The sequence below is a fragment of the Epinephelus lanceolatus genome, chromosome 17, assembly GCF_041903045.1.
Source record: "Epinephelus lanceolatus isolate andai-2023 chromosome 17, ASM4190304v1, whole genome shotgun sequence".
In the NCBI taxonomy this organism is placed as follows: domain Eukaryota; kingdom Metazoa; phylum Chordata; class Actinopteri; order Perciformes; family Serranidae; genus Epinephelus; species Epinephelus lanceolatus.
Window position 1 is genome coordinate 2,559,324 of NC_135750.1, and position 27,272 is coordinate 2,586,595.

Below are 27,272 nucleotides of genomic sequence, written 5' to 3' on the forward strand. Positions count from 1 at the left end.
TACGCGTGCCTGCGTGTGCAGACTGTGCAACAGGAGCTCTGCAGCTCAGCAGCGCCGTTACAATGGACCGCAAAAAGAGGAAAGGTGGAGCTGAACGGGAGAGAGATAAAAAAAAAAGGGCCATTGAGGAGGAGGCGGCCAAATGTCATAAACTTACAGATATGTTCAGAGCCCCCCCCAGCCCCCAGCAGCAGCGTGACGTCGTGAAATGACGACGCTGCAACAAGTAAGTTAACATAGAAAAGTAAGAAAACTGGTTATTCTCAACACGAGGTCCGGGGAGGATGGGGACCGACCCAACGCCAGATAAATGATTGATGATAAGCTATAAGAGCCAAATTAACCCGTAAGGGTCCATTTGGTTCCATTTTGTACAGAGCAGCGCAGGCTGAAACAGTTTGGGGACTCTTATCTGTCTAAGTTCAAAAGTTTTCAATAGGCTATCTGTCTAATGTTGAAATAAGATCAGATAAGTTGAAGTTGCAGCTGACTTATATTTTTACTTGTTTTACTGTTGCATTGAATATGGGTGTTGCCATATTGATTATGATAAGCTGACATCAAAATGATTTGCTGACAAAATAATACAATCATGTTGTTTAGTTCAGCATAATACCCATTCATATAGGAGTCCTGGTTTATTGAGGGGCACATCTGGTGAGGGTAGGGAGGAGAAAAGCACTGGACTGGAGGACTGTGAGTAGGGTTGCTGTTACAATTGTGTTTAATAGAGTTGTTGTGTGACTGTCAGTCTGGAATAATGAGCTTTGGTGATTACTTAGCCCATATGTGTGTCTCTGTGCACGTGCACGTGTGTGAGCATGTAATGTGTGGCCTGGGTGGATGTATGACTCCCGGCCTGAATTTCTGTCCCAGTCCGGCCCTGACCTCTCTACATCTGGTCAACTTTACCTAAGGACAGATTTAGCCTGTATATTTGGGCCGAGGGCGCCACCTGCAGTGTGGAGGCGGCACTGGGTGGATGTGAAGAATGAGACTGATGTGAGAGCAGCTGTTTGTCACCGCCCCTTCCTTCCTGTTGGCACTTTAGTTTCACTTGTGTGCTGGTCGTCGTGTCTCCATCTAAAGGTTTGTAAGCTTTGACACTTTTCACTGTGTGACTCTTGAATGACTCTTTGTTAGTTCACTTCCTGTAGAAACTTGTTAAAGTGGAGTTCAGTTTCCACCATGAGAGGAGGATCAGTGAGGACCGGACAGACACGTCCCTCCAAACCCTCTGAAGAAGAACACAAACTCTTCAGTCCGGACTTTAACACTCTTCACTTCTTACTCTCTGTTTGTCACCAACTGTTTAGACTCTAAAAGAAAAGTTACAGGTCCACTCATGCGCACGGGGACGGCGCGCGCAGGTCGTAGTCAGTTACTTCCTGTTCAGTGCGTCGGGGTCGGGAGCGCGCAAATCACACTTTGGGTTCATTTGCTCTTTTACGCACCTGTGGCGCACTTGGGCGCGTGCTGGAATCAGAGAGGTTATATCATAGAGGCTGAGACGATCATGGCCAATCACATGCAGTCTTTTCATCCCCTTTACACGCAGAGCTCTCCGCGTCATGACGCACGGGCACTTGGGATCCTTTTTGTTCAGAGGAAACTTTGGGTGCGCTCCGAATCACATCCTTTCTACTTTGAATAGGTCCTGCAGCTGCCCTTAAAAAGTACCTCCTGTTTGTTATGGAGTCCATGATTTCCCTGTGACACTTACAGATGTTTGTGTAACTGTGTTTGGATGTTGTTTTATGAGGCTCTGGTGTCTTTCAGTTGTCTCTTTGTCTTTAACATTACACGCCTCGTCTTTCTCTCACATGCACTCTTACTTTTCTCTCTGTGCTGTCTCAAGTGCTGATATAGATTGGTCGTGTTGCCGCGGGACGTGGCGACTTTAACTTTTACACTTTTACACAGCACGTCTTTCTGTTCAACGTCACCGTACCTGAATCCAAAGTATCGCCATGTAATAGACGTTTTTTTTTCACCACCAACTCAGCCTGTTCATGTTCATGGTCGTGGTCATGCGCTGAAATTATTTTCCGATTCGCCAGCTTCCGATATGCTGAAAAATGGTGAAATGTGTCTTTATTGCATTTTCACAGATAGAATAAAGGTTTCACAAATCAGAAACTGTGTCTGAACGAATGTTTAGCCTCTGTAGGATAATCTAGGCCATATTTGAGAAGTCTAGGTACAGTCTAATGAGGTCTAGGTATAAAACAAAAACGGTGAAATCTCCCCTTTAGCATTTTCACAAATAAAATAAATGTTTCGCAAATACAATAGTGGGTGTCAGGCAAAGTTAATGTCTTCCCTAAAATGTCTAAAACGTTTTCACATCAAGAAGTGTCACAAAAAACAGACAATCAGTGGACAAACAGTCGCACTGCACATTAAGTTAATTTCCCCTTAACTTTCCCCTTAAGTGCCGAATCGGAAGCTTCAGCGTCTGTGTTGGTCACTGCTGCAGCCAGCTGGTCACCTGAAAGTCACTGTACATGTGTAGGCCATGTTGTGTTTTCTGGCTTTCACTATTTTTGTAATGTTTTAACTTAAATCGCGCAAAATGCTTTTTACCCTTTTATACAAATAAAAAACACCCAGACTGAATTAAATTCTGGCTCTTTATTTGTAAAAAGGAAGAAATACACCAAAACAGTCTTCTCTGGTTGCAAAGCCAACAATGGTAACACAGCAACAACAGTGATCAACAAAATGATCAACAAAAACAGTGAGTAAAGAACAAAATGCTCAGTACTTAAATGGTAACATAAAATAAATAAAGACATTTAAATCAAATATCAATAAAATATAAAGTTGCACTGTGCAAATTGCTCAACAAAAACAATAACTGTATAAAAGAGATGTTGAAATCTGCGATGGTGGAAATGGGTCAAAAAAACACAGAAACCCACTCAATCTGTAAAAAGTCCTGTGGCTGCTGCTGCAGTGATCTGAAGCTGCTGAACACTTGGTGTGTGTGTGTGTGTGTGTGTGTGTGTGTATAGGCACTCACACATGTATAGTTGTAAATGTACGAGTGCTCGAAGGCAACAGGTGAACATCCACTGACCACTCTGAATGCTCATATGGATCCAGTCCTTTAACTCCTTTAATTTTTCAGCATATCTTGCCTTTGCCTTCCCATTGAGACTTTTGCGGTCCGTTTTCTTTACTTTGGTCCATTCAATGTTGCCGTCCTATTGTCGTCGTCCACGCTCACCGTTTCAGGTAACAAATATGGAGATAGATTTGTTTCATAATTATGTGTGTGAACAGATCAACAATCTGTGTGTAAATGTGTCATCTGTAAATATAAAACACCACGAATACAAGAAAAGATTTGTAAACTCACAAAAATATTTTGCAAGTATGAAACTGATATACACAAATAGGCTAAACACACAAACACATTCCACAAATAAAATAAATATCTGCGAATACATTAAATTAATTGCAAATAAATGAAAAGCATTTGTGAATCTCAGTTCTACGCATGTGGATTTGCTTTTTACACACACACAGTTTTTGAACAAACTTTCTGCCAGTCTGAACGAAAATGCACTCGTATCACTCGGCCATCTTCGGATAGCACAGCATTTTATACATTGTAAACAGGACATGAAAGTTTTTACTGGTCGATGACATTTAGAGAGAAAAACTGGTTTTATGTTTGTAAGTGAGCGTCTGCATAAAGAAGGTGTTCAAAGCACATCAGCCATATTCAATCAGCACAGAAATAATGATGGCTGTTATTATTTTGGGTGAACTGAGTGTGTCAGCTCAAAGTGACATGCTGCAGTTTCCCTTTGTGCCACCAGAGGGCCACAGATCCACCAACAGCCTGACTGAGAGGAGACATTAGTGGTGGACGTCACGTGACTCAGAGTCCATCAGTGATAATCAGGAGGTTGAGTCTAGGAGAAATGATGTAAAGGATGAATGAGTGATGACGTGCTGATCAATGATTGGACTGATGCTCTCAGTGTTTCCTCTACAGATGAAGGTAGAAAGTCTCTGGGAGCTGATGGGATTGATTTTGGATGATGTGACGAGCACATTGGAACATTTGAAATGTTGAAGAGCTTTTCAGAGTCGCTCAAACACAAGTGAAAAGTGAGGTCATCCCCAAAGACAGACAAAGACAAAGCAACATGAAGTGTGTCCCTGTGGTGTAGAAGAGGACACATTATGAACTCTAACAGAGGCTGAGAAAACCTTCTTCTTCCTTCACATCATTTCACTCACTGTTGTTCTCTCTCTCATGGAGTCTCTGTCCATAAATGTGCTGCCATGTGTGAATGAAGCTGTAAGAAACATCAGCGTAAACGTCTCCTCTGTCTCAATGAGCAAATATCACTTTAACAAATCCATGACGGCAGCAGTGTCACATATTTCCTGTCTGAAGAGGGCTTAAAAGAGCCAGTCTGCCTCCAGTCTGAGTCCTGATGGAGCACATGGTCCCACTCAGATCAACAGAAAACTCTTTGTGTCCACAGACCTGGTCCAGACAGCAGAGAGCTGCAGAGTGATGAAGTCCATGAGAAGAAACTGAGTAAGTGGACCTTTGATTGATTCCAGTCTCTAATGTGTCTCTGTTGGTTCATGTGTTCACCTCCTGTCTTTGATCCAGACTCCACAGCACAAAGTTTATCTGACAACAAACACTTTAAAGTCTAATGATGAACCTGTCTGTCTGTCTGTCTGTCTGTCTGTGTCTGTCTGTGTCTGTCTGTCTGTCTTCATCAGGAGGCTGCAGGTTATCACCAACATGAAAAGGTATCACACTCAACACTTGACATCACATTTGATCCTGTTTCACCTTCAACATGTTCATCAACTCTCTGTTTCCTGTTTCTCTGCTCTCTCACCTCAACACTGACTCATAATAAACCTGTAAATGTACTCAAAGAGCCACAATGTGTCAATATAACCAGTTAATGGTCGGGACCTCGGAACCTCCGACCTTATGAACGCCGCTTAATCTAAAGCAGATGAACAAAACACATGCAGGTTAGTCTGTCACACCTCGTGTTAAGGGCTGTACCCTTCAGACAAACTATAGAAAATCAACGTACTTAAAGTGACATGAACTTTTATAGAATTTACATCCTTAAAATGACAAACTTTTATGATAGCAACAATAGTTATCTACTGCTGTGCGTGTATTAACTCTGGGGTTTTTAACCAGGGTTTACACAGAGACAAAAGTTTTCAAAGTGAATCCAACAGAAACAAATGAGAGCATCTGTGAGTGTGAGGACGATCAGCCCACGGTTTCATGATTAATCACAGGTTCAGCTGTTTGTCATAAGTCATGCTGTATCCATGGCAACGACTGTAGTCCTCATGTTAACCCTGTGGACTCAGCAGTGTCACAGTGTTAACAGTGAGAATTTAAACACATGACAGAGTGAGTGAAGTGTGGGGGGGCTCAGTGTGCAGGTCCACAGGGTGGAGGTTTGGATTGTGAGCTCCCCCTGGTGGTCAGTGAGGTTTACAGCTGCTCTCAGTGTTCCTGTCAGTCTGCTGTCATCCTGTAGGATTCTACTTCTCCTGTTGATAGCTGCTGATACTGAGGCTGAAGACTGAAAACTGAATTTCCCTCCCTGCTGCTCTTCCTCTCTGTGTGCTAGGATCCATCAGAGACCAGACTCCCCTCGACCTGAACCTGGACCTGGACCTGAACCCAGCTGTGTGTCCCTTCAGACTGACCAGTCACATGCACATGGCATCGATGTTAAAAGACGAAAAGTCTCTGCTGCACAGTAAGCTGACATTAAATGTTAAATGAACCTGACAGCTTCCCAGTGTAACTGGTCTTGTCTCCATCATCTCCATCATCTCCATCATCTCCATGCCCCAAGCCTCGCTTTCCATCATCCAAAAGTCACTCAGGAAGCGAGTACAGTCTCAACACAGTCTCTTCCACGGTCCATATCCCACTCAGTCAATCTCCACTCAAAACACAAAATCCATCATGTAACTTTAGCCTCCCTCCATTGTCCCGACAACTGTGGCCTAATGCTAAAAGAATTCTCTCATGTCAGTCGTCATGCTCACTGCTCCGTCAACATGAGCTCTCTTCTGGAGGCCATCATCACCCCCAAAGAAAAAAATAAAGAAAACGCTTTAACGTTAACACACCTGTTGTTTTTCTCAATCTGTAGAGTTTAAGACTGTTGCATCACCGCCACCCACTGGATTGCAACAGTTTCACAGAGCAAACTATTTACAGTGTCCATTCAAATAGATCCCAATCAAGACATCTTACATTTTTCTAATCCAGACCCAATTATGATCTGCCAGGCAGTCGTAGTTGGAAATCCAACAGGAGTGGCCGGAAGCTCTAATAAGAAAACAGTGATGTGCAGGACGAGCCTGGTCTCACTCCAAAGTCGTCAAAATCCGATGCTTGGGCAGTGACTTTCAGCGTCAGAAACCAACAGAAAAAGGCCTTTAACGTCAACATGACACGCGGCCGGTTGCCGTTATAGTTTAACAGTATGTGGATGTGGGAAGTCCATGACCAAAAGTCAATATGTGACGAGGTTGGAGAGGTCTGAAGACAAGCTGCAGTTCAACAAGACAAAGATTTAGCACTATCTGAAACTGACCCTGCACTCAGATGTGCTGCATCCAAAACCCAAAACAGGCCACAGTTTCAATTGGAGTGGCAGCTCAACAGTGTGAAGTCTTAGCACATCTGACTGACAACACACTGGTTAAACATTCACATACACTGAATACAAACAAGCATTGAGATAAAATAACTTTTATTATCCAATAAAACCAGTGAAATCAGAGACAGAAATCTTGTATGTTCAGTAAATGTCAGTGTTTCTATCAGTTTCCAGCAGCAGAGAGAAAAGTCCCCTGTACCCAGCTGTGTGTCCATGAAGAGTGATCGGTCAAAAGACCATTTCATTGACTTCAAAGATGGACGTCCTTCTTCTGACCCACTGTAAGTACTTAAATCTGTCAACTGAAACAGATGGGCTATCAGTTACACAGATACAGAACTGGTAGTTCATGATTTACAGTGTTGTTTACATCTGGTTTTCATGACAATAAAATATGACAGAGCACAACATCTTTAACTAACTGGTGTGTGTGTGTGTAATTCATAACTTAAAGCAGTCTCCTGGTGCAAACACACTGTGAGCTAATTCTTTCACAGAGTCAACCAGGGGAGGCCAAAGTGTCAGATCGCTGCAGATTTTTGGGGACTGGCAGACAACTGGGGACTAGCTGAAGTCCTCTGGGCAGTAGTTCTAGATTTTTTAAGGACTACCTGCAGCAGTATGGCAAGTAGTTTCAGAAGCTTATGGTCCAGATGCAGAGGCTTGAGGACTCACTAAAGTGGTCTGGAAACAAATTAAACAGGTTGTGGACTAGCTCCAGAGTTTTAGGTCAATTGCTGCAGAGGTTTTTGGACTACTTTCAAAAGGCTGCGGCCACGCTTCAGAGTTCTGGGAACAACCAGTGAAGGTATGTGGACTAGTGGCAGATGTTGGGGCCTAGCTACAGAGGTCTGTACACTAACTACAGAAGTTTAAGGACTACCTGCAGAGGTCTGGAGGCAGAGCGCAGTTTGTTGAAGAGTCAGTTAGTTTAAGAGTTCCCTTTTGAAGGGTTGCCCTTATGTCCTAGCCTTTGTAGGTAAGTAGTCTTTGGTTTCACAGATGCCTCCAGAAACACCCTCTGATTAAAGCTAAAGCCTCAGATTGCTAATTGCAATTATAATCAGGGAATGTAGTGCAGGCTCCACCCACAAATGACCAAGACAAAGCTTTATCACTGACAGAAACTGGCCGTGCTCCCAGATGTGCTGTGGCCCAAAGACAAACACAGGTCACAGTTTCAAGTGTAGGGGCAGGTCAACAGCATCAAGTGTAAGCCTGGCACTGGCATAAAATTCCAAAATTCCAAGTATCACATCAGATTGTGGTGATCAGTGCCTTTAAGCACACACGCCGCTGCCTCACACACATCCACCAGTCAGGTCAAGGAATATCTATGCTGTGTTTTATGCTGAATAGAAATCTTGTATGTTCAGTAAATGTCAGTGTTTCTATCAGTTTCCAGCAGCAGAGAGAGAAGTCCCCTGTACCCAGCTGTGTGTCCATGAAGAGTGATCAGTCTAAGGGTCATCTGATTAACTTCAAAGATGGACGTCCTTCTTCTGACCTGCTGTAAGTGAATGAAACTGTTGAATGAAACAGATGAACTAACTGTTGTGATCCTCAGTCATGAGACACAGAATCAGGTGTCCATCATTTACAGTGTTGTTTACATCTGGTTTTCATTCTTATCAATCATGACAGAATACGTCTTTAACTAACTGGTCTGTGTGTGTTTTTGTAAATGATATAAGTTCTACAGTCTCCTGGTGCAAACATCATGTGAGCTCACTGTTGATGATTCCTCCACAGAGTGGACCAGGAGAGCTCAGAGGTTCCCAGTGGTCAGTCTGCCCAGCAGCATCAAACACACCTGGACTCCATATTTATGGTCTGTACATGTACAACAACTACTTTGACATCTATTCTGTTCACAATCATCTCCATGCTGCACTTTTTACACCAGTGGATTGTCAGTGTGTCCAACATGGATCTGATGTTTGAGTGTGTCATTCATATAATATTCTGTTCCAGCTGCTGGAGGAGAACATCCTCACTTTTGTGAAGAACGAGCTGAAGAAGATCCAGAAGGTTCTGAGTTCACATTACCCAGAATGCTTAGAGAGTCAGAGGGAGGATGAGGAGGTGTTGGATGGTGAGGATGAAGAGCAGAGGAGGAGCAGCAGAGAGGCATTTCTGAAGATCACACTGAACTTCCTGAGGAGAATGAAGCAGGAGGAGCTGGCTGACTGTCTGCAGAGCAGTAAGAGGATTTCTATAAAGATTTAACATGATGGATAAATGGGACGTTTACTAATGTCTCAAGAGACGGACCAAAATATATTCATATACTCATTCTTTGAGGAAATGACATGTTGAAATATTTTCTTTGTCTTACTGATCTTCTTTGTTGTGTTCATTCAGGACATCTTGCTGCAGTCTGTCAGCGTAAACTGAAATCTAACCTGCAGAAGAAGTTCCAGTGTGTGTTTGAGGGGATCGCTAAAGCAGGAAACCCAACCCTTCTGAATCAGATCTACACAGAGCTCTACATCACAGAGGGAGGGACTGCAGAGGTCAATGATGAACATGAGGTCAGACAGATTGAAACAGCATCCAGGAAACCACACAGACCAGAAACAACCATCAGACAAGAAGACATCTTTAAAGCCTCACCTGGAAGAGATGAACCAATCAGAACAGTGATGACAAAGGGAGTGGCTGGCATTGGGAAAACAGTCTTAACACAGAAGTTCACTCTGGACTGGGCTGAAGACAAAGCCAACCAGGACATACAGTTGACATTTCCATTCACTTTCAGAGAGCTGAATGTGCTGAAAGAGAAAAAGTACAGCTTGGTGGAACTTGTTCATCACTTCTTTACTGAAACCAAAGAAGCAGGAATCTGCAGGTTTGAAGAGTTCCAGGTTGTGTTCATCTTTGACGGTCTGGATGAGTGTCGACTTCCTCTGGACTTCCACAACAATGAGATCCTGACTGATGTTACACAGTCCACCTCAGTGGATGTGCTGCTGACAAACCTCATCAGGGGGAAACTGCTTCCCTCTGCTCGCCTCTGGATAACCACACGACCTGCAGCAGCCAATCAGATCCCTCCTGACTGTGTTGACATGGTGACAGAGGTCAGAGGGTTCACTGACCCACAGAAGGAGGAGTACTTCAGGAAGAGATTCAGAGATGAGGAGCAGGCCAGCAGAATCATCTCCCACATCAAGACATCACGAAGCCTCCACATCATGTGCCACATCCCAGTCTTCTGCTGGATCACTGCTACAGTTCTGGAGGATGTGATGAAGACCAGAGAGGAAGGAGAGCTGCCCAAGACCCTGACTGAGATGTACATCCACTTCCTGGTGGTTCAGACCAAAGTGAAGAACATCAAGTATGATGGAGGAGCTGAGACAGATCATCACTGGAGTCCAGAGAGCAGGAAGATGATTGAGTCTCTGGGAAAACTGGCTTTTGATCAGCTGCAGAAAGGCAACCTGATCTTCTATGAATCAGACCTGACAGAGTGTGGCATCGATATCAGAGCAGCCTCAGTGTACTCAGGAGTGTTCACACAGATCTTTAAAGAGGAGAGAGGACTGTACCAGGACAAGGTGTTCTGCTTCGTCCATCTGAGTGTTCAGGAGTTTCTGGCTGCTCTTCATGTCCATCTGACCTTCATCAACTCTGGAGTCAATCTGATGGAAGAACAACAAACAACATCCTGGTGGTCTAAAGTCTTCAAAGACAAACCGAATCTGAAGTATCTCCACCAGAGTGCTGTGGACAAGGCCTTACAGAGTCCAAATGGACACCTGGACTTGTTCCTCCGCTTCCTTCTGGGTCTCTCACTACAGACCAATCAGAGACACCTACGAGGTCTGCTGAGACAGACAGGAAGTAGCTCACAGACCAATCAGGAAACAGTCCAGTACATCAAGAAGAAGATCAACCAGGATCTGTCTGCAGAGAGAAGCATCAATCTGTTCCACTGTCTGAATGAACTGAATGATCGTTCTCTAGTGGAGGAGATCCAACAGTCCCTGAGTTCAGGACGTCTCTCCACAGATAAACCGTCTCCTGCTCAGTGGTCAGCTCTGGTCTTCATCTTACTGTCATCAGAAGAAGATCTGGACGTGTTTGACCTGAAGAAATACTCTGCTTCAGAGGAGGCTCTTCTGAGGCTGCTGCCAGTGGTCAAAGCCTCCAACAAAGCTCTGTAAGTACAGAGACAGTTGGATTCATATATCATAACTTAAATGCTCTGTTGTCTTTTCAACTTACTGTCTTTTTATTTCTTTAATATATTGTCTCTGTAGGCTGAGTGTCTGTAACCTCTCAGAGAGAAGCTGTGAAGCTCTGTCCTCAGTTCTCAGCTCCCAGTCCTCCAGTCTGAGACACCTGGACCTGAGTAACAACCACCTGAAGGATTCAGGAGTGAAGCTTCTGTCTGATGGACTGAAGAGTTCACACTGTACACTGGAAACTCTCAGGTCAGATCAAGCTGCAGACCATCTGAAATGATTTCATATATTTCTCTAAACTCCATACAGTTTAAACATTCTCTCTCATGTCAGCATTTCTGAATCTGACAAATGTTCAATCAGGATTTGAAACTTCACAGTTCAGAAACTCTTTTCTGCTTCAATTCCACCTACTGAACAACATACAGATATGAACTCTGGCTGATATAGAAAAGACCATTATGCTTTCATATCATGTTATTTGGATTGACTCCTTATTTATGAGTTAATCATAATTAACTGTGAGGCAGGGCTCGAAATTGCGACCGTTTTGGTCACATATGCGACCAAAGTTTCATCTGTGCGACCTCAAAATATATTTGGGAGCACTGGTGCCAGTGTAAATAATTCTTCTGGTGCGACTATTTTCCCCCCCGAGTCAAATGTCTCATTCACAAGTTCGTAGGCTACATTGATAAAGTTCCCAGGATTCTCTCTACCTCGTGAGCTGACAGTGACCAATCAAACATGAGCTTGACATTTAATGCTGTTTTTAGATTGGTTATTAGCCTCAAATCACTCCGCAACCGCGGCACTTCTGCCACTCAGAACTAAGTAGAAGCCGAAGCTAATTCATGCCGGAGAGAAGAGAAAATGAAGAGAACGCTGAAAGACTTTTTTAGAACAAACACCACTGAACTAGCCTGGTGAAACCATCCTAATCTCGCGAGCTCATATTCTATTTCGCTCCGCAGATCAGTCTAGCCATGCAATCATAAAGGTGCTTCTTTAAAAGCAGAGCAAACGGCTGCACTGAAAGCTTTTATTGATCAAAAGGATGCGTTTGCTGTCCTTCCTACGGGGTTTGGTCAAAGTTTAATTTACCAACTGGCTCCGTTGATCGGGAAAAAGATGGGACTCAGTGAAAACCCAGTGGCTATTGTTGTTTCTCTGCTAGTTACTCTCATGGAGGAGCAGGTCAGGGAAACGACCAAGCTGGGAATCACAGCCGTGCAACTCGGAGTCCACAGTGAGGAGGAAATCCGCAAAGACGCAACACTCTTTCCCAGACATCATCACAGCTCATCTCCGCTGCAGCTTGCTGGCAGTGTTGCCAGATCTCGCGAGACAAATAAGCAACCAGGCCTGTGAAAACAAGCCCAAAACAAGCGACTTTTTCTATGGAGCTCCCCTAGGTTCCAGGGAGAGAAAAGTAAATAAACTGTGTGCACTGCGCAGTTTTGCAAAACTGTACCCAGGGTACACAGTTTATTTATTTTTCTCTCCCCTGAGCTTCAGGACAATGACCACAAGAGGGAGATAAACCACATTTTTAACATTATTTAACATCAGAGTTGGGTATAACGCATTACAAAGTAACGCGCTAGAGTACTTTGATTACTTTTTGCAGTAATGAGTAACCTAACGCGTTAGTTTGCTGTTTGAGTAATCAAATACTTAAGTACATTTTCAAAGAAGACATCAGTTACTTCCGTTACTTTTAGAACGCTGGTCCTTCAGCTCCGAAACAGCAACGGCTGTCGTTTGGTTCAAATAACGGAGATAACGTTAAACCTATCAGTCTGAAAGAAGCCACGGAGCTTGTGGCTCGCTACGTGGTCGGAGAAATGCTGCCGTTGTCTACGGTGGAGTCTAAATAGGTGGAGCAGGACTCGCTGACAGACATATTTCAGACTCAGGACTTGCATTATGCCTGGTACACGCTACACGCTGGTACACACCAATTATCCCCAGTCGTCTTTCACAGCGTGTGTGATGTCATCGGGTTATTCTTGTCCTATTTTTATTACTTTGACTATTCTTTGTGTCTCTTCGTGTGCCAGCCGACATGTTGTTGTAGTCACCTAAAAGCGTCAGCAGATGGCAGGAGCTACATTTGAAGCGCCACACGTAAACTATCAAGCTACTATATCTTCCACAGGAAGTTCTGACTAGGGATGGGTACCGAAACTCGGTACTTTTTGTACTTGGTACCGATTCACGTCGGTACTACCGAGTACCGATTCACTTAAAATTAAACGGTGCCAAATTTCGGTACCTGAGGTGGAGGCGGAGCGAGAGTGCATGACTCGCACCTCAGACTCAGCAACAATGGCGACAAAAACAATGTGCAGACAAAAGTTAACGTGCAGCAGTGTTCCTAAATGTTCTCAAAAAAATGTTGAAACTGAGAAGTTTAGACTATGGGCCCGAACGACGCATAGTGCGTCCAAATTCACACCCGTTCTTCTCTGTGGATTTTCTCCGCGACCGTGCGTCATAGCGAGAAGCCACACATATCAGCGGAAACAGCAGAATTGTAGCTTTCCGACAAGGTCAAGTCGGTAATCTAATGTTTTCACAGCGAAAAAAATTGATAAAATTTCAATACAATGATGTATAACAGAGCTTTCATACAGCTCTGCACACACATTACTCTTGGATGGATTACTGGCGAATGCAGGCTCGCACAGAAATGCCACGCATATCACATGAAAGCGCAGGAGCAGAGCTTTCCAGTGATACCACACACATTGTGCTGTCATCCCATCAATACAATGCTTTAAATACAGATCAATTGTCTATAAAATAAAAACTTGACGAATTTCTTTACAATCCATTATACAGATCTTGTTATCAGTCACTTCATATGGTGAGGAATATCGTATCTTACCACGTCTTAGGCTTGTGTGTGTTTCTCCCTGTCTATCCACATTTGTAGTCCGGCTTTCAAGATGCAAATATCTCCATATTGTCCAGTTGACACTCCATCAAACTTTGTATGACAAGACCAGCCACTTCACCTTTGCGCACCCAGACAACTGCAGCCTAATTATGCATGCATGACAGGGCCGTAGTGACCATATACATTGAGGGGGACACGTGCCCCCCCCCCCCCCCCCCACCAATGCCCAAAATGTCCCCCCAATATATAACTGAAACTGAAAAACAAATATTATCTTGGAGGACATCATTGCACTTGGTTGACTATTTTTCTATGATCTTAGATGTAAATATTGCATGTTTCTTTCAGATAAAACACATTTTTGACTTGTGAATGAGTCAATGGAATTTCTTGCAATAATGAAAAAATACTGGCAATCATGTCCGCCTGGCACAAGCCACATGTTTTGGACAGCTGTTAAGTGACAGAATGTCCCAGCATCATGGTTCTTATATTGCCAGATTCCAGAGAGTCTCCCCTCTTCATATATGGCAGAATATGTCAACTTCCAACTTGCTATGGTGAGATACATGTAAAAATGTAAGAATTTAGTAACACAGATTTGTTTTTTTCATTGATATAAAAATTAATATAAAATACAGGCACATAGAAGGACATGAAATGATGGCAAATCTGGAAAGCCCAGATTGTCCTGAAAAAAACAAGATATAGCATGTGTATGTAGACTTTATAATGACTGTGATATGAGCTTAAAAGTAAAGGCAGTAAAAATACCCCAAAAAGGCCTAGGGCCCATGGGGTTAAAAAGTACCGAAATAAGGTACCGTTTGGTACCGGTACCGAATTCCAGATACCGATACCGGTACCGTATCGGTTCAATTATGAACGGTACCCAACCCTAGTTCTTACAAATGTTTCAGAATAAAAGCCTATTTAGAAAATGGAGGGATTCTCTCAGCCGAGGTTATAAGGGGCTTTCAATTTGAAACAAGTGTTGAGTTTGAAATGACGGTGCGATATGTTAACTTTACAAAGACAACGGAGCGGATAAAAAGTAAATATATAAACACACAGAGGGATTAATAAATAACAGACCGTCTATAATGTAGTTTGTTTCAAATGAAGCTGGGAGCCTCTGCAGTTGTGGTGAGTAAAAGCCCCGCCGCTATTTGTTAATGTTATTACTTTATCAGGGCTCGACAGTGCGAGCGTTTCACTTGCATTTGCGACTAAAAATAGGTGTGTGCGAACTGTAAAAAATATTTAGGGGCACATGTGCGCATAAAAAAAATCAGCCGAAGCAGCCTATATTTTTGTCAATAAAAAAAAATATGATAATCTAACCGCAAATGTTGGAGGAACTCCAGCCGCCTTCCCTCTTCTCCGTGTGACACGGTTATGGGCGGTTTTCCAAGCCACTGTCGGCACAATGCGCTCTTGCGCCGCGGTAGCACATACACAATGAATGGGTTCGTTGGTGGAGGTCTGCACTTTGCGTGCTCTGTGTGAAAAGGGCTTAAAGGGATAGTGCACCCAAAAATGAAAATTCAGCCATTATCTACTCACCCATATACCGACGGAGGCCCTGGTGAAGTTTTAGAGTCCTCACATCCCTTGCGGAGATCGGCGGGGGAGCGGCTAGCACACCTAATGGCAGACGGCGCCACAGACAAACGTCCAAGAACACAAAATTGATTCCACAAAGTATCTCCATACTGCTCATCCGTAGTGATCCAAGCGTCCTGAAGCCCCGACATAAAAAGTTGTTTGGAAAAACATCATATGAACTCTGTTTTTAGCCTCACTGTAGCCTGTAGCTCTGACTGCTTCTCTGTGCTCCGCGCTCACGTGTGCGCGCTCAGGGTGATCGGTGATGCACGGTCTCTGAAGAGCAGCAGTCTCGTCAGTACTGATGTCCAGATTCTCAAGTGCAGGCATCGCCAATTCCCAGTCTGAGCAGCAAAGACTTTCCTCATCTGTTGGCATTGCTTTGCATTTGAAACAACTACACCACCAGGTTTCCAGTGCTCGACTCTGGTATTCTGCGGCTGGCTGAGGCTCATGAGCTGCGGCGGCTGCTTCGTCCAGTAGCCTGAGTTCCGCGTCCATATACTCAGGCTCAAACAAATACGGCTCAACAAAGAAATGCTGTTCCTCCTCAGTTTCAAAGTCTTCAGACATGTTGGGCTGTCCTTTGCTAAAAGACCGTAGTGCAAATTATCTTTTAGCTACTGTGGTTACTGTTGTCTCCCCCTGCGGTGCACGTGTCACGTGATGTAAACATGGGTGAGCAAAGCTCATGCTTTCGCTGGTTTCACGCAGGCGTGCACACGTGAGCGCAGAGCACAGAGAGGCAGTCAGAGCTACAGGCTACAATGAGGCTAAAAACAGAGTTCACATGACGTTTTTCTAAACAACTTTTTATGTCGCGGCTGCAGCACACTTGGATCACTATGGATGAGCAGTATGGAGATACTTTGTGAATTCAATTTTGTGTTCTTGGACGTTAGTCTGGGGCGCCGTCCACCATTAGGTGTGCAAGCCGCTCCACCCGCCGATCTCCGCAAGGGATGTGAGGACTCTAAAACTTCACCAGGGCCTCCATCTGCATATGGGTGAGTAGATAATGGCTGAATTTTCATTTTTGGGTGCACTATCCCTTTAAGTCCCACTGTCGGCAGCGTGGAAATGAGTCAAAGTATGGAGGAGATGGACCAGGTTAAGCGGCGGATCTCCGGGGAAGCCTGCTCCGTTCTTCCCGTAGTTCAAATAATTTCAACTCTGAGCGCAGCGTTCGGGCGGAGAATCAGAGCGGTGCGCGACGCCAAGGGTAGTGGTGCCGCTTTGTCAGGCGTTGCTGCCCTCTCCATAGACAAACAATGGGACAGCCAGCGCAAAGCGGTTTTACAGCTGATCATGTGTAGAGGCCTTTAGGGACCGTTCGCCACGGTACCGCTGCTGGGCAGGGTGGAAATAAAGCCCCTTTCACACAGAGTGCGCAAAGCGCAGACCTCCGCCAATGAACCCATTCATTATGTATGTGCTACCGCGGCGCAAGTGCGCACCGCACTGCCGCTGAGCTGAGAGGCGCACGAGAGGGCGCATGTCGCGGCGTCTGCGTGCTGTGACGACACCTCGGCGCTGCGTGTCCAATAGCAGAGAAGAGCCTGAAGTAGACCCGGAAGCGGTCACCATGGAGCTGTAGCTCCTGAACGAGCCTGTACTCCCCCAAATCCTGTCCTCTGCGCCCTACCCCGTGGTGGGCGCCGCGAAAGCTCAGTGTGAAAGAGGTTTTAAGTCCTGCAGAGTTTCAGAGGAAATGGAGAATGTTTTAGGATAGTAATAACATTATATAAGATAATCATATTGCAAAGATAATATATATAAGATAATAACATTAAAGACAAAATTAAATTGCAATACTTTTTCAAAACTTGATGATTTTACCTTTCTGTACATTTTGTATACAGATTCATTAAATAATATTGCTTGTAAATGTCTATTTGCATCACGTTTATTATGGAAAACACATTATTTGATCAATTTACAGTGTGCCCCTAAAGTTCTTTGTGCGCTCCTTACTTTTTCAACTTAGGAGCACATGTGCTCCTTGGAAAAAAAGTTAGCATCAAGCCCTGCTTATGTCCGACTGTGAGGATGCACCATTGTTTGCTAGCTTGATGCTAATGACAGTAACGTTAAATCAGCGGGTTGACAAAGTGCCTCTCCTGTTTCACACCATCATTTCCCCCTTTTACTCTGTGTGGTAACATCCCTAGAGGAAATATTAAAACGCTGGGGTGTTGTTGTCATACAGTTGTCTACGGCAGCAGATCGTTGTGTGTTTCTACTGGTCAAAGTGACGGCTGTGATGGGAGAATTGGATCTCAGTGAAGGGCAAGTGGTCCATAACTTTAATTTTGGAGACAAAAAAATGTAGGCTTAGCGCCCTGTGGTCCATTGCCCAATAGGAAAAGGGAGTAACGCAGTAAAGTAACTGGTTACTTTTTTTTAAAAAAAAGTAACGCAGTAATGTACTTTGATTACTTTTAAAGTAACCCTTACCCAACACTGTTTAACATTAGAAAACAGATGGGATATCAAATATAGACTGATGTACCAAGTACATTATATACACAGTAAACCACTGATGATTAAAATTCGCACACACAAATAAATATCATCCTGAATTCACAAATTCTTTATTTATTATTGCTTTTTATGCACTCATCTTCTGACGTTTTCCTAACCAGAAAAAAAACAGATTACCCTGCTCTGCCTCTGATTGGCTAGTACTCGTTGCCATCAGGGTCAGAGCCAATTAGAAGCAGGATGCAGGTGGGAAAAAACTCTGCTGTCTCCTGTGTGTATGGGGAAAGGAGAGGGACAGAGGGAACAGGCAAGACAAACTATCCTACGTTTAAATAACATATCGAAAATATCTGCTTGACAACTTATTATGGAGCTGGGAACAAGCCCAAATAAGCAACTACACTTTAGAAACAAGCCCAAGAAAACCGCGACCCGCGACTACCAATATTTGTAAGCGACTTAACAGAAAAACAAGCCCAAAGTCGCTTATAATAAGCGGACTTGGCAACACTGCTTGCTGGTCTGTTTACAGTGGCGTTGTGCTAGCCCACGTCACACGTTTCGTTTACTCTGATTGGTTTTCTGTCTTTCCAATTGCGTGAAGGGTCACTTTGAGTGACAGCCGTTGATACCGCCTGTCGGGAATAGAGGAAATGTACACTCCATGTCCAGACCCATTCGTGTTTTGCGAATTGGGTCTGGACACGCCAGGCTACCACTGAACACCACTGTGAATGAAAGAGAAACCTTAGATGATGATGATGATGATGATGACTGCCGCCACCATCATCATCATCATCATCATCATCATCTAAGGTTTCTCATTCATTCACAGTGGTGTTCAGTGGTTCAGTGGTGTTTTTTCTAAAAATGTCTTCAACTGAAAAAGTTAATGATAAGTGGACTATACACATACAATGTAATGTATACAGTATAATGTCGACTTTCTGTTGCAATAAAAAAAATCTATTACACTGTTGCTGCTTCTTACATTACAGTGGGTGCTCCCAAAATTTTACTGGTGCTCCTAACTTTCTGAAGTTAGGAGCACCAGTGCTACCATGTAAAAAAGTTAATTTCAAGCCCTGTGAGGATTTTAATCTGTGCTCAGAAGAGATTATACTGTAGATCACCAAATTTAGTGGGTCCTCACTTGTTACCATCTGGATGAAGTTGATATTTCAGTTTTACTGAACAAATGTAAAGTGTTCTTCTTGACTCAGTGTTATAATGCAGGTCTGTTAGTTTCCTGTTAGCTGAAGTACTAACTGAGATCTTTGTTCCTTTAGATTTGACTTTAGTCCAGACTCATTAATCAAAGAGGATTACATTTGAACACAGATATTTTTCTTCCTGTTGATTGTTGTCTCTGTAGGCTGAGTGGTTGTAACCTCTCCAAGAGAAGCTGTGAAGCTCTGTCCTCAGTTCTCAGCTCCCAGTCCTCCAGTCTGAGACACCTGGACCTGAGTAACAACCACCTGAAGGATTCAGGAGTGAAGCTTCTGTCTGATGGACTGAAGAGTTCACACTGTACACTGGAAACTCTCAGGTCAGATCAAGCTGCAGACCATCTGAAATGATTTCACATATTTCTCTAAACTCCATACAGTTCAAACATTCTCTCTCATGTCGGCGTTTCTGAATCTGACAAATGTTCAATCAGGATTTGAAACTTCACAGTTCAGAAACTCTTTTCTGCTTCAATTCCACCTACTGAACAACATACAGATATGAACTCTGGCTGATATAGAAAAGACCATTATGCTTTCATATCATGTTATTTGGATTGACTCCTTATTTATGAGTTAATCATAATTAACTGTGAGGCAGGGCTCGAAATTGTGACCGTTTTGGTCACATGTACGACCAAAATTTCATCTGTGCGACCTCAAAATATAATTGGGAGCACTGGTGCCAGTGTAAATAATTCTTCTGGTGCGACTATTTTCCCCCCCGAGTCAAATGTCTCATTCACAAGTTCGTAGGCTACATTGATAAAGTTCCCAGGATTCTCTCTACCTCGTGAGCTGACAGTGACCAATCAAACATGAGCTTGACATTTAATGCTGTTTTTAGATTGGTTATTAGCCTCAAATCACTCCGCAACCGCGGCACTTCTGCCACTCAGAACTAAGTAGAAGCCGAAGCTAATTCATGCCGGAGAGAAGAGAAAATGAAGAGAACGCTGAAAGACTTTTTTAGAACAAACACCACTGAACTAGCCTGGTGAAACCATCCTAATCTCGCGAGCTCATATTCTATTTCGCTCCGCAGATCAGTCTAGCCATGCAATCATAAAGGTGCTTCTTTAAAAGCAGAGCAAACGGCTGCACTGAAAGCTTTTATTGATCAAAAGGATGCGTTTGCCGTCCTTCCTACGGGGTTTGGTAAAAGTTTATTTACCAACTGGCTCCGTTGATCGGGAAAAAGATGGGACTCAGTGAAAACCCAGTGGCTATTGTTGTTTCTCTGCTAGTTACTCTCATGGAGGAGCAGGTCAGGGAAACGACCAAGCTGGGAATCACAGCCGTGCAACTCGGAGTCCACAGTGAGGAGGAAATCCGCAAAGACGGCAACACTCTTTCCCAGACATCATCACAGCTCATCTCCGCTGCAGCTTGCTGGTCTGTTTACAGTGCTGTTGTGCTAGCCCACGTCACACGTTTTGTTTACTCTGATTGGTTTTCTGTCTTTCCAATTGCGTGAAGGGTCACTTTGAGTGACAGCCGTTGATACCGCCTGTCGGGAATAGAGGAAATGTACACTCCATGTCCAGACCCATTTGCGTTTTGCGAATTGAGTCTGGACACGCCAGGCTACCACTGAACACCACTGTGAATGAATGAGAAACCTTAGATGATGATGATGATGATGACTGCCGCCACCATCATCATCATCATCATCATCATCATCTAAGGTTTCTCATTCATTCACAGTGGTGTTCAGTGGTTCAGTGGTGTTTTTTCTAAAAATGTCTTCAACTGAAAAAGTTAATGATAAGTGGACTATACACATACAATGTAATGTATACAGTATAATGTCGACTTTCTGTTGCAATGAAAAAAATCTATTACACTGTTGCTGCTTCTTACATTACAGTGGGTGCTCCCAAAATTTTACTGGTGCTCCTAACTTTCTGAAGTTAGGAGCACCAGTGCTACCATGTAAAAAAGTTAATTTCAAGCCCTGTGAGGATTTTAATCTGTGCTCAGAAGAGATTATACTGTAGATCACCAAATTTAGTGGGTCCTCACTTGTTACCATCTGGATGAAGTTGATATTTCAGTTTTACTGAACAAATGTAAAGTGTTCTTCTTGACTCAGTGTTATAATGCAGGTCTGTTAGTTTCCTGTTAACTGAAGTACTAACTGAGATCTTTGTTCCTTTAGATTTGACTTTAGTCCAGACTCATTAATCAAAGAGGATTACATTTGAACACAGATATTTTTCTTCCTGTTGATTGTTGTCTCTCCAGACTGAGTGTCTGTAACCTCTCAGAGAGAAGCTGTGAAGCTCTGTCCTCAGTTCTCAGCTCCCAGTCCTCCAGTCTGAGACACCTGGACCTGAGTAACAACCACCTGAAGGATTCAGCAGTGAAGCTTCTGTCTGATGGACTGAAGAGTTCACACTGTACACTGGAAACTCTCAGGTCAGATCAAGCTGCAGACCATCTGAAATGATTTCACATATTTCTCTAAACTCCATACAGTTCAAACATTCTCTCTCATGTCGGCGTTTCTGAATCTGACAAATGTTCAATCAGGATTTGAAACTTCACAGTTCAGAAACTCTTTTCTGCTTCAATTCCACCTACTGAACAACATACAGATATGAACTCTGGCTGATATAGAAAAGACCATTATGCTTTCATATCATGTCATGTTTTACTGAACAAATTTAAAGTGGTTGCTTTTCACAGCAATATAGTCCACGATGAGCAGCGCTAAAATCAACCTGCGTAGTTGTCCCTCCATTGTGACATTAGAAAGTGTCACATTTATCTTGTAAGTGTACTCTTCTTCAATGTTTACTTTACTTCCTGGATTTTTCCCACATGGAAACTCTGACGAATCAAGAGCAGCTTTCTCACACAAGGCATTAGTGTTGTGTCGTTCGCGAACGAATTCATTCATTTCTCAGTTCAGTTGAGCTCAGCAGCGAGCATGCAGGCTGGGAGTGGAACTGCTGATTTGGTCCGTGCATACAATGAATCACTCGCGAGTCGCTAGGCAGCCAGGGTGCAGGGAGGGACTGCCTACCGTGTCACAAATCACTTGGTGAACGAATCACTCGGTGAACGACGTAACCCTGATCCCTGAGTGATTCAAATAATTTCTTCTCAGCGATACACTTTCTTAGGGACCGTTTCTCCAAGTTAAAGGCTAATGTATCCAGGAGTCAAGCCACATGAACACAATCACACACCTCCCCATTGTTTTAACAGACTTAGTTTCCAGATAAACAAACTTAAAACATTAGGCTGGCCAGTAATGAGACTCATCAGTGCAGGGCAGACGCAGCGGCAGCTCAGCCGTGTATCAGTTCAGTGAGTTGGACTACGCAGTACACAGTCAGGGCTCCTCCCGCTAAGCACTGAACGATTCGATGAACGAATCTTTTTAATGAACTGAGTCTTGTGATTCAGTAACATCTAAAGAACTGCTTTGCCCATCATTACAAGGCATCTGATCAATTTCAATCGGTTGCTATAGCACCCCCCTTTGGCCAATTGATGTAATATTGCTTCATTGGCATCCTCCCATGACCCTCTACCACTGTGCCAAATTTCACATGGATTGACCAAGTCAGTGAGGAGAAAAACGTCGAACACACACACACACACACACACAGAGTTTTCGTCATTATATAGTAAGATTACATTTTAACACAAATTAGTTTTGTTTTTTTTTCCTTCTTGTTGATTGTTGTCTCTGTAGGCTGAGTGGTTGTAACCTCTCAAAGAGAAGCTGTGAAGCTCTGTCCTCAGTTCTCAGCTCCCAGTCCTCCAGTCTGAGACACCTGGACCTGAGTAACAACCACCTGAAGGATTCAGGAATGAAGCTTCTGTCTGATGGACTGAAGAGTTCACACTGTACACTGGAAACTCTCAGGTCAGGATTCATCAACATGTTCAACTGATGGCCACTTAAATCCTGATTTACATTAGTTGATAAACTCATAACCATCACAGGATTGTCTCTGCTGATATGATTTCAAACCAGTTGTCTTTTGTGTTTCAGTCTCTTTCCATCAACATGTTTTATCTTGTTTTTTTCTCTGTTGTTGGAACTTGAAATATCAGAGAGGAATCAGTAATGTTGTCAGATACTTGGTGGACATTAGTGGGTGTTTGGTTGGGACTAGAAAAAAGTCAGTAATAATGTTGATGTAACCCCACAGTAGGCGACAGTATGGCAGTACTGTGGTACCCACCCTCACATTATGTGACATGTGTGTTGTTTTGTGTGTTTGCAGTGTGTCAGGCTGTCTGATCACAGAGGAAGGCTGTGCTTCTCTGGCCTCAGCTCTGAGCTCCAACCCCTCCCATCTGAGAGAGCTGGACCTGAGCTACAATCATCCAGGAGACTCAGGGGTGAAGCTGCTGTCGGCTGGACTGAAGGATCCACACTGGAGACTGGACACTCTCAGGTATGAAGAGGCCTGCTGCAGCCACACACACTCAGTCTGATAGAGGAGGTAGAGCTGGAAACTTTGTCTCTGTCACACTGTCAGCCTGGCTCATATGACCCTGACACACCAAGCTGACCTCAAACAACCACAGCTGATAAACACTGACTCATCAAACTGTTTGTGTCCCACATCAGACCATCAATACAGACACAAGTAGTCAGGGAACAGTAGCCAGGATGGGCCAAAACAGGGAGGGAAGGTGATGAAATGTTTCTGGAGCCTTGTCTTGTTTCAACATTGGATAATAGGACAGTGGTGTATCCTGACACGTTGGAGGTTCATGGTGGGTTGACGTGTGTCAATGTGGTCATGCTGCAGGTTTGTGGGCTCATATGAAACAATAGTGGGGGATGTTTTGGTCTTCATCATCTGACACCACTGGGTGTCATCATAATGGGAATGTTTCCTGATTTAAAAGGAGTTTAGCTTCACCTGGATTTGGTTTGTTTTGCACTGACAGAGAGTTCCCTGGCTGATAAGAGTCGACTTGTAGTGGGACTCACCACAGAAACTAAAGGTGACAGTCAGCCACAGACGCTCAATGAAGAACTAACAGCTGATTGTGGACGTGGTGTGTCAGAGACCAAAGAGCTTTATTTAGAACTGGATCAACATTATGGGGAAACAGGCAGTGCACTGTGGCTGCAGATGGACTTTGACTGTCATATTTGATATTCAGATTACAGATGATAAAAACCAGTGCTGACTGTTGCTAGGAGACAGGATGTGAACAGCAACCCTAACCCATCCAACCATCCACCCCGACCTCCTCCATCAGAGGTTGTGTCTCCTTTACTTGTGACAGACAACAGTCATTATGACACAAACAAAGGAGGTCACTCATCAGGAGTAAAACAGGTGGTTTCAAAGCTCCAATAATCAATACTTGTATATTGACAATGGATCAGCTGACTGTAATGGTCAAGTGTTGTGTGGTGGTGATGAACCCACAGTAAACTGTTGAAACACCACCTGCTCAGGTACACTGAACTAAAACAATATCAGCTGATTAATAATAAGTGATGACCATGTCAGTCCATGTGGAGACAATAACAAAGCTGTGTGTATGAGAGTGATGTAATGTCCATGTTTCCATGGTGAAAGAGGAAGTGCTGCTCTGACCCCCCTCCTCCTTTCAGGGTGGAGCCTGCTGGAGTCCGATGGTTGACACCAGGTCTGAGGAAGTGTAAGTGTGTTTTTCATTTCATCTTCAAACTGTGACATCACTCATTCAAATCTCTGATGTCATCATCAGAGTGATGACAGATGAATAACTGCAGCTGTATTGTGTCTTCTTCTCTCCATCAGATTCCTGTGAACTCACAATCGACACAAACACAGTGAACAGAAAGATCAAACTGTCTGACAACAACAGGAAGGTGACACATGTGGAGGAGGATCAGTCATATCCTGATCATCCAGACAGATTTGACGGCTGGGCTCAGCTGCTGAGTAGAACTGGTCTGACTGGTCGCTGTTACTGGGAGGTGGAGTGGAGAGGATGGGTTTATATATCAGTGAGTTACAGAGGAATCAGGAGGAGAGGAGACAGAGATGACTGTGTGTTTGGATGGAATGATCAGTCCTGGAGTCTGATCTGCTATGATGGTGGTTACAGTGTGTGGCACAATAGCAGAGGAACATCCATCCCCTCCTCCTCCTCCTCCTCCTCCTCCTCCTCCTCTGGTAGAGTAGCAGTGTATGTGGACTGTCCTGCTGGCACTCTGTCCTTCTTCACAGTCTCCTCTGACACACTGATCCACCTCCACACCTTCAACACCACATTCACTGAACCTCTTTATCCTGGGTTTAGGCTCTGGTCACCTGGTTCCTCAGTGTCTCTGTGTTCTCTGTAGGAGGGAGAGTCTCCTCCTGTTAGAGAAACTTTCTCACTGCTGAACAGATAGTTCAGTCTGTACAGGACTTGTTGAGAACAAAATGACGTAACAACAGTCAGTGGGAACCAAAATCATCAACCCACTGAGGGCTGGATTCAAAGAAGAAGATCAAAGTAAAACATCATCATCAACTCATCATGTGACTCAGTAGTGTGTACGGCCCCCGCCTGCCTGTATGACCCAGGGCCCTCTGCACCAGGAGGAGCAGATAGCGGTCCTGCTGCTGGGTTGATGCCCTTCTACGGCCCTGTCCAGCTCTCCTGGTGTAACGGCCGGTTTCCTGGTGTCTGGTATCAACCTGATTGGGCTGCAGGTACGGCCTCATGCTACCAGTAGTGCCAAGGACACTAGCAGAAGACCAAACTAGAGAAGAATCAGTAAGAAGGATAAGGAGAGAGCAACTGTCTGTGGACACCACATGTATAACCATTCCCTTTTTGGGGGGTGTCTCGCTTTTGCCTCTCCATTGCACCTGTTGTCACTTTGATTTGCACCAAAGCAGCTGAAACTGATTCACAATCACTTGTGCTTCCTGAATGGACACATTGATATCCCTGAAGTTTAACTGACTCCCTGTTACACTGTGACCATTGAGTGTTCCCTTCAGTTTTTGAGCAGTGTAAATATCTTCATAACACAAGTTGTAAATAATTTAGGAATGTAATATAATTAGAAAATTGGGTTGTAAAAATATCCTAATTGTTGTATGTAACTATATATACATGTAAGAAATTGTGCAAATAGTTTAAGTTAATAGAAGAAAAGTGAAAGAGGGGTAGGAACATATAAGTTTTACTTCTACCTACTCCTTTTAGAACATTTCTGTTTTGTTTTCTTCGTTTTTTGTTGTCACAACATTGTTTTAAACTTTGGTTCGAAGTCATTCATTCATTCATTCATTGTCCACAGAAAAAATAAATTTTAATGAAATAATTTGAACTAATTAATATTTTTTAATAGGCTTTAAACACCTTTTTAAAATCATTATTAAAACAATGGCTTTAATGATGAATAATTTTAAAGTATATTTTCCACTCAGGCCTCTTGTGCCACTGCCCCACAGAACACTCATTCAGAGTGTTACATTTTTAACATAACTGTACTATGACTTCTTAAAGTTTTTTCAACATGTTATACTATGACTTTTTTACATTCTCTACTAATGTAGTTTTATAACTAAGGTCAGGAACAAAGACCAGGCCTTAGACACATCCCATTTCCATCCAAAAGTATTGAAACACTCTCACAGCTTCACATGTTCTGTGCCAGGGGCGATTCTAGGATCAGAGGTTTAGGGGTGCTGAGCACCCAGAGTGCTGGCCGGCCAGGCAAGAGACATTTCACTGTTTTGTACATTTTGACGCAATTTCGGACCATCATTCCCACATTTGTGAAAGAAAAGCACAACACTTTGTGGGTAGGGGAAACTCTGTGACTAAACCATCAAATCTAAGTAATTTAAATGCTGAGTCACAGCAAAAGAGGAATGGATTGGAATCATTAAAGAAATATACCCTAACCCTAATTTCTGGAGGAAGTAAGGCTGGGCGATAAATCGATTTTATCTATTAATTCAAATTCGTAGTAGTAATAAATATCCATTTTTTCTTTAACATCCACCACAGCCGCTCCCCGCTGGGCTTCTGTAGTTCAGAGTGGGCTCACCCCCCCATCAAGTGTGTTGGAAGGCTGTTCAAAGCAGTACTACCAATTTACTGCAGCACCTCAAACAGTTGTTGCTCCCTATGAAAATATCCCGATTCAAGTTCTGGAATTCATTACAATATAATGGTAGGGGAA

At 43.6% G+C, this 27,272-nt stretch overlaps 1 protein-coding gene across 3 annotated transcripts; it reads left to right on the forward strand.

The window, feature by feature from the left end:
* Positions 1–1,017: 1,017 nt before the first annotated feature.
* Positions 1,018–26,411, forward strand: LOC144467496 (uncharacterized). Of its 3 annotated transcripts, none has more exons than XM_078176303.1 (16): positions 1,018–1,089; positions 4,509–4,564; positions 4,759–4,788; positions 5,646–5,777; positions 6,860–6,973; positions 8,091–8,204; positions 8,445–8,523; positions 8,667–8,895; positions 9,057–10,860; positions 10,961–11,134; positions 19,258–19,431; positions 21,359–21,532; positions 22,821–22,994; positions 23,359–23,532; positions 24,714–24,760; positions 24,883–26,411. In XM_078176303.1, exons 3-16 carry the CDS (start codon positions 4,781–4,783, stop codon positions 25,428–25,430), a joined length of 3,945 nt encoding a protein of 1,314 aa, XP_078032429.1. In that variant the 5' UTR covers positions 1,018–1,089; positions 4,509–4,564; positions 4,759–4,780; the 3' UTR covers positions 25,431–26,411. The 3 variants fall into 3 exon arrangements, with proteins under 3 accessions (XP_078032429.1, XP_078032430.1, XP_078032428.1); XM_078176304.1 differs by having other exon boundaries at positions 1,070–1,089; positions 4,010–4,564; XM_078176302.1 differs by lacking the exon at positions 1,018–1,089 and having other exon boundaries at positions 2,828–4,564.
* The last annotated feature ends 861 nt before the right edge of the window (positions 26,412–27,272 follow it).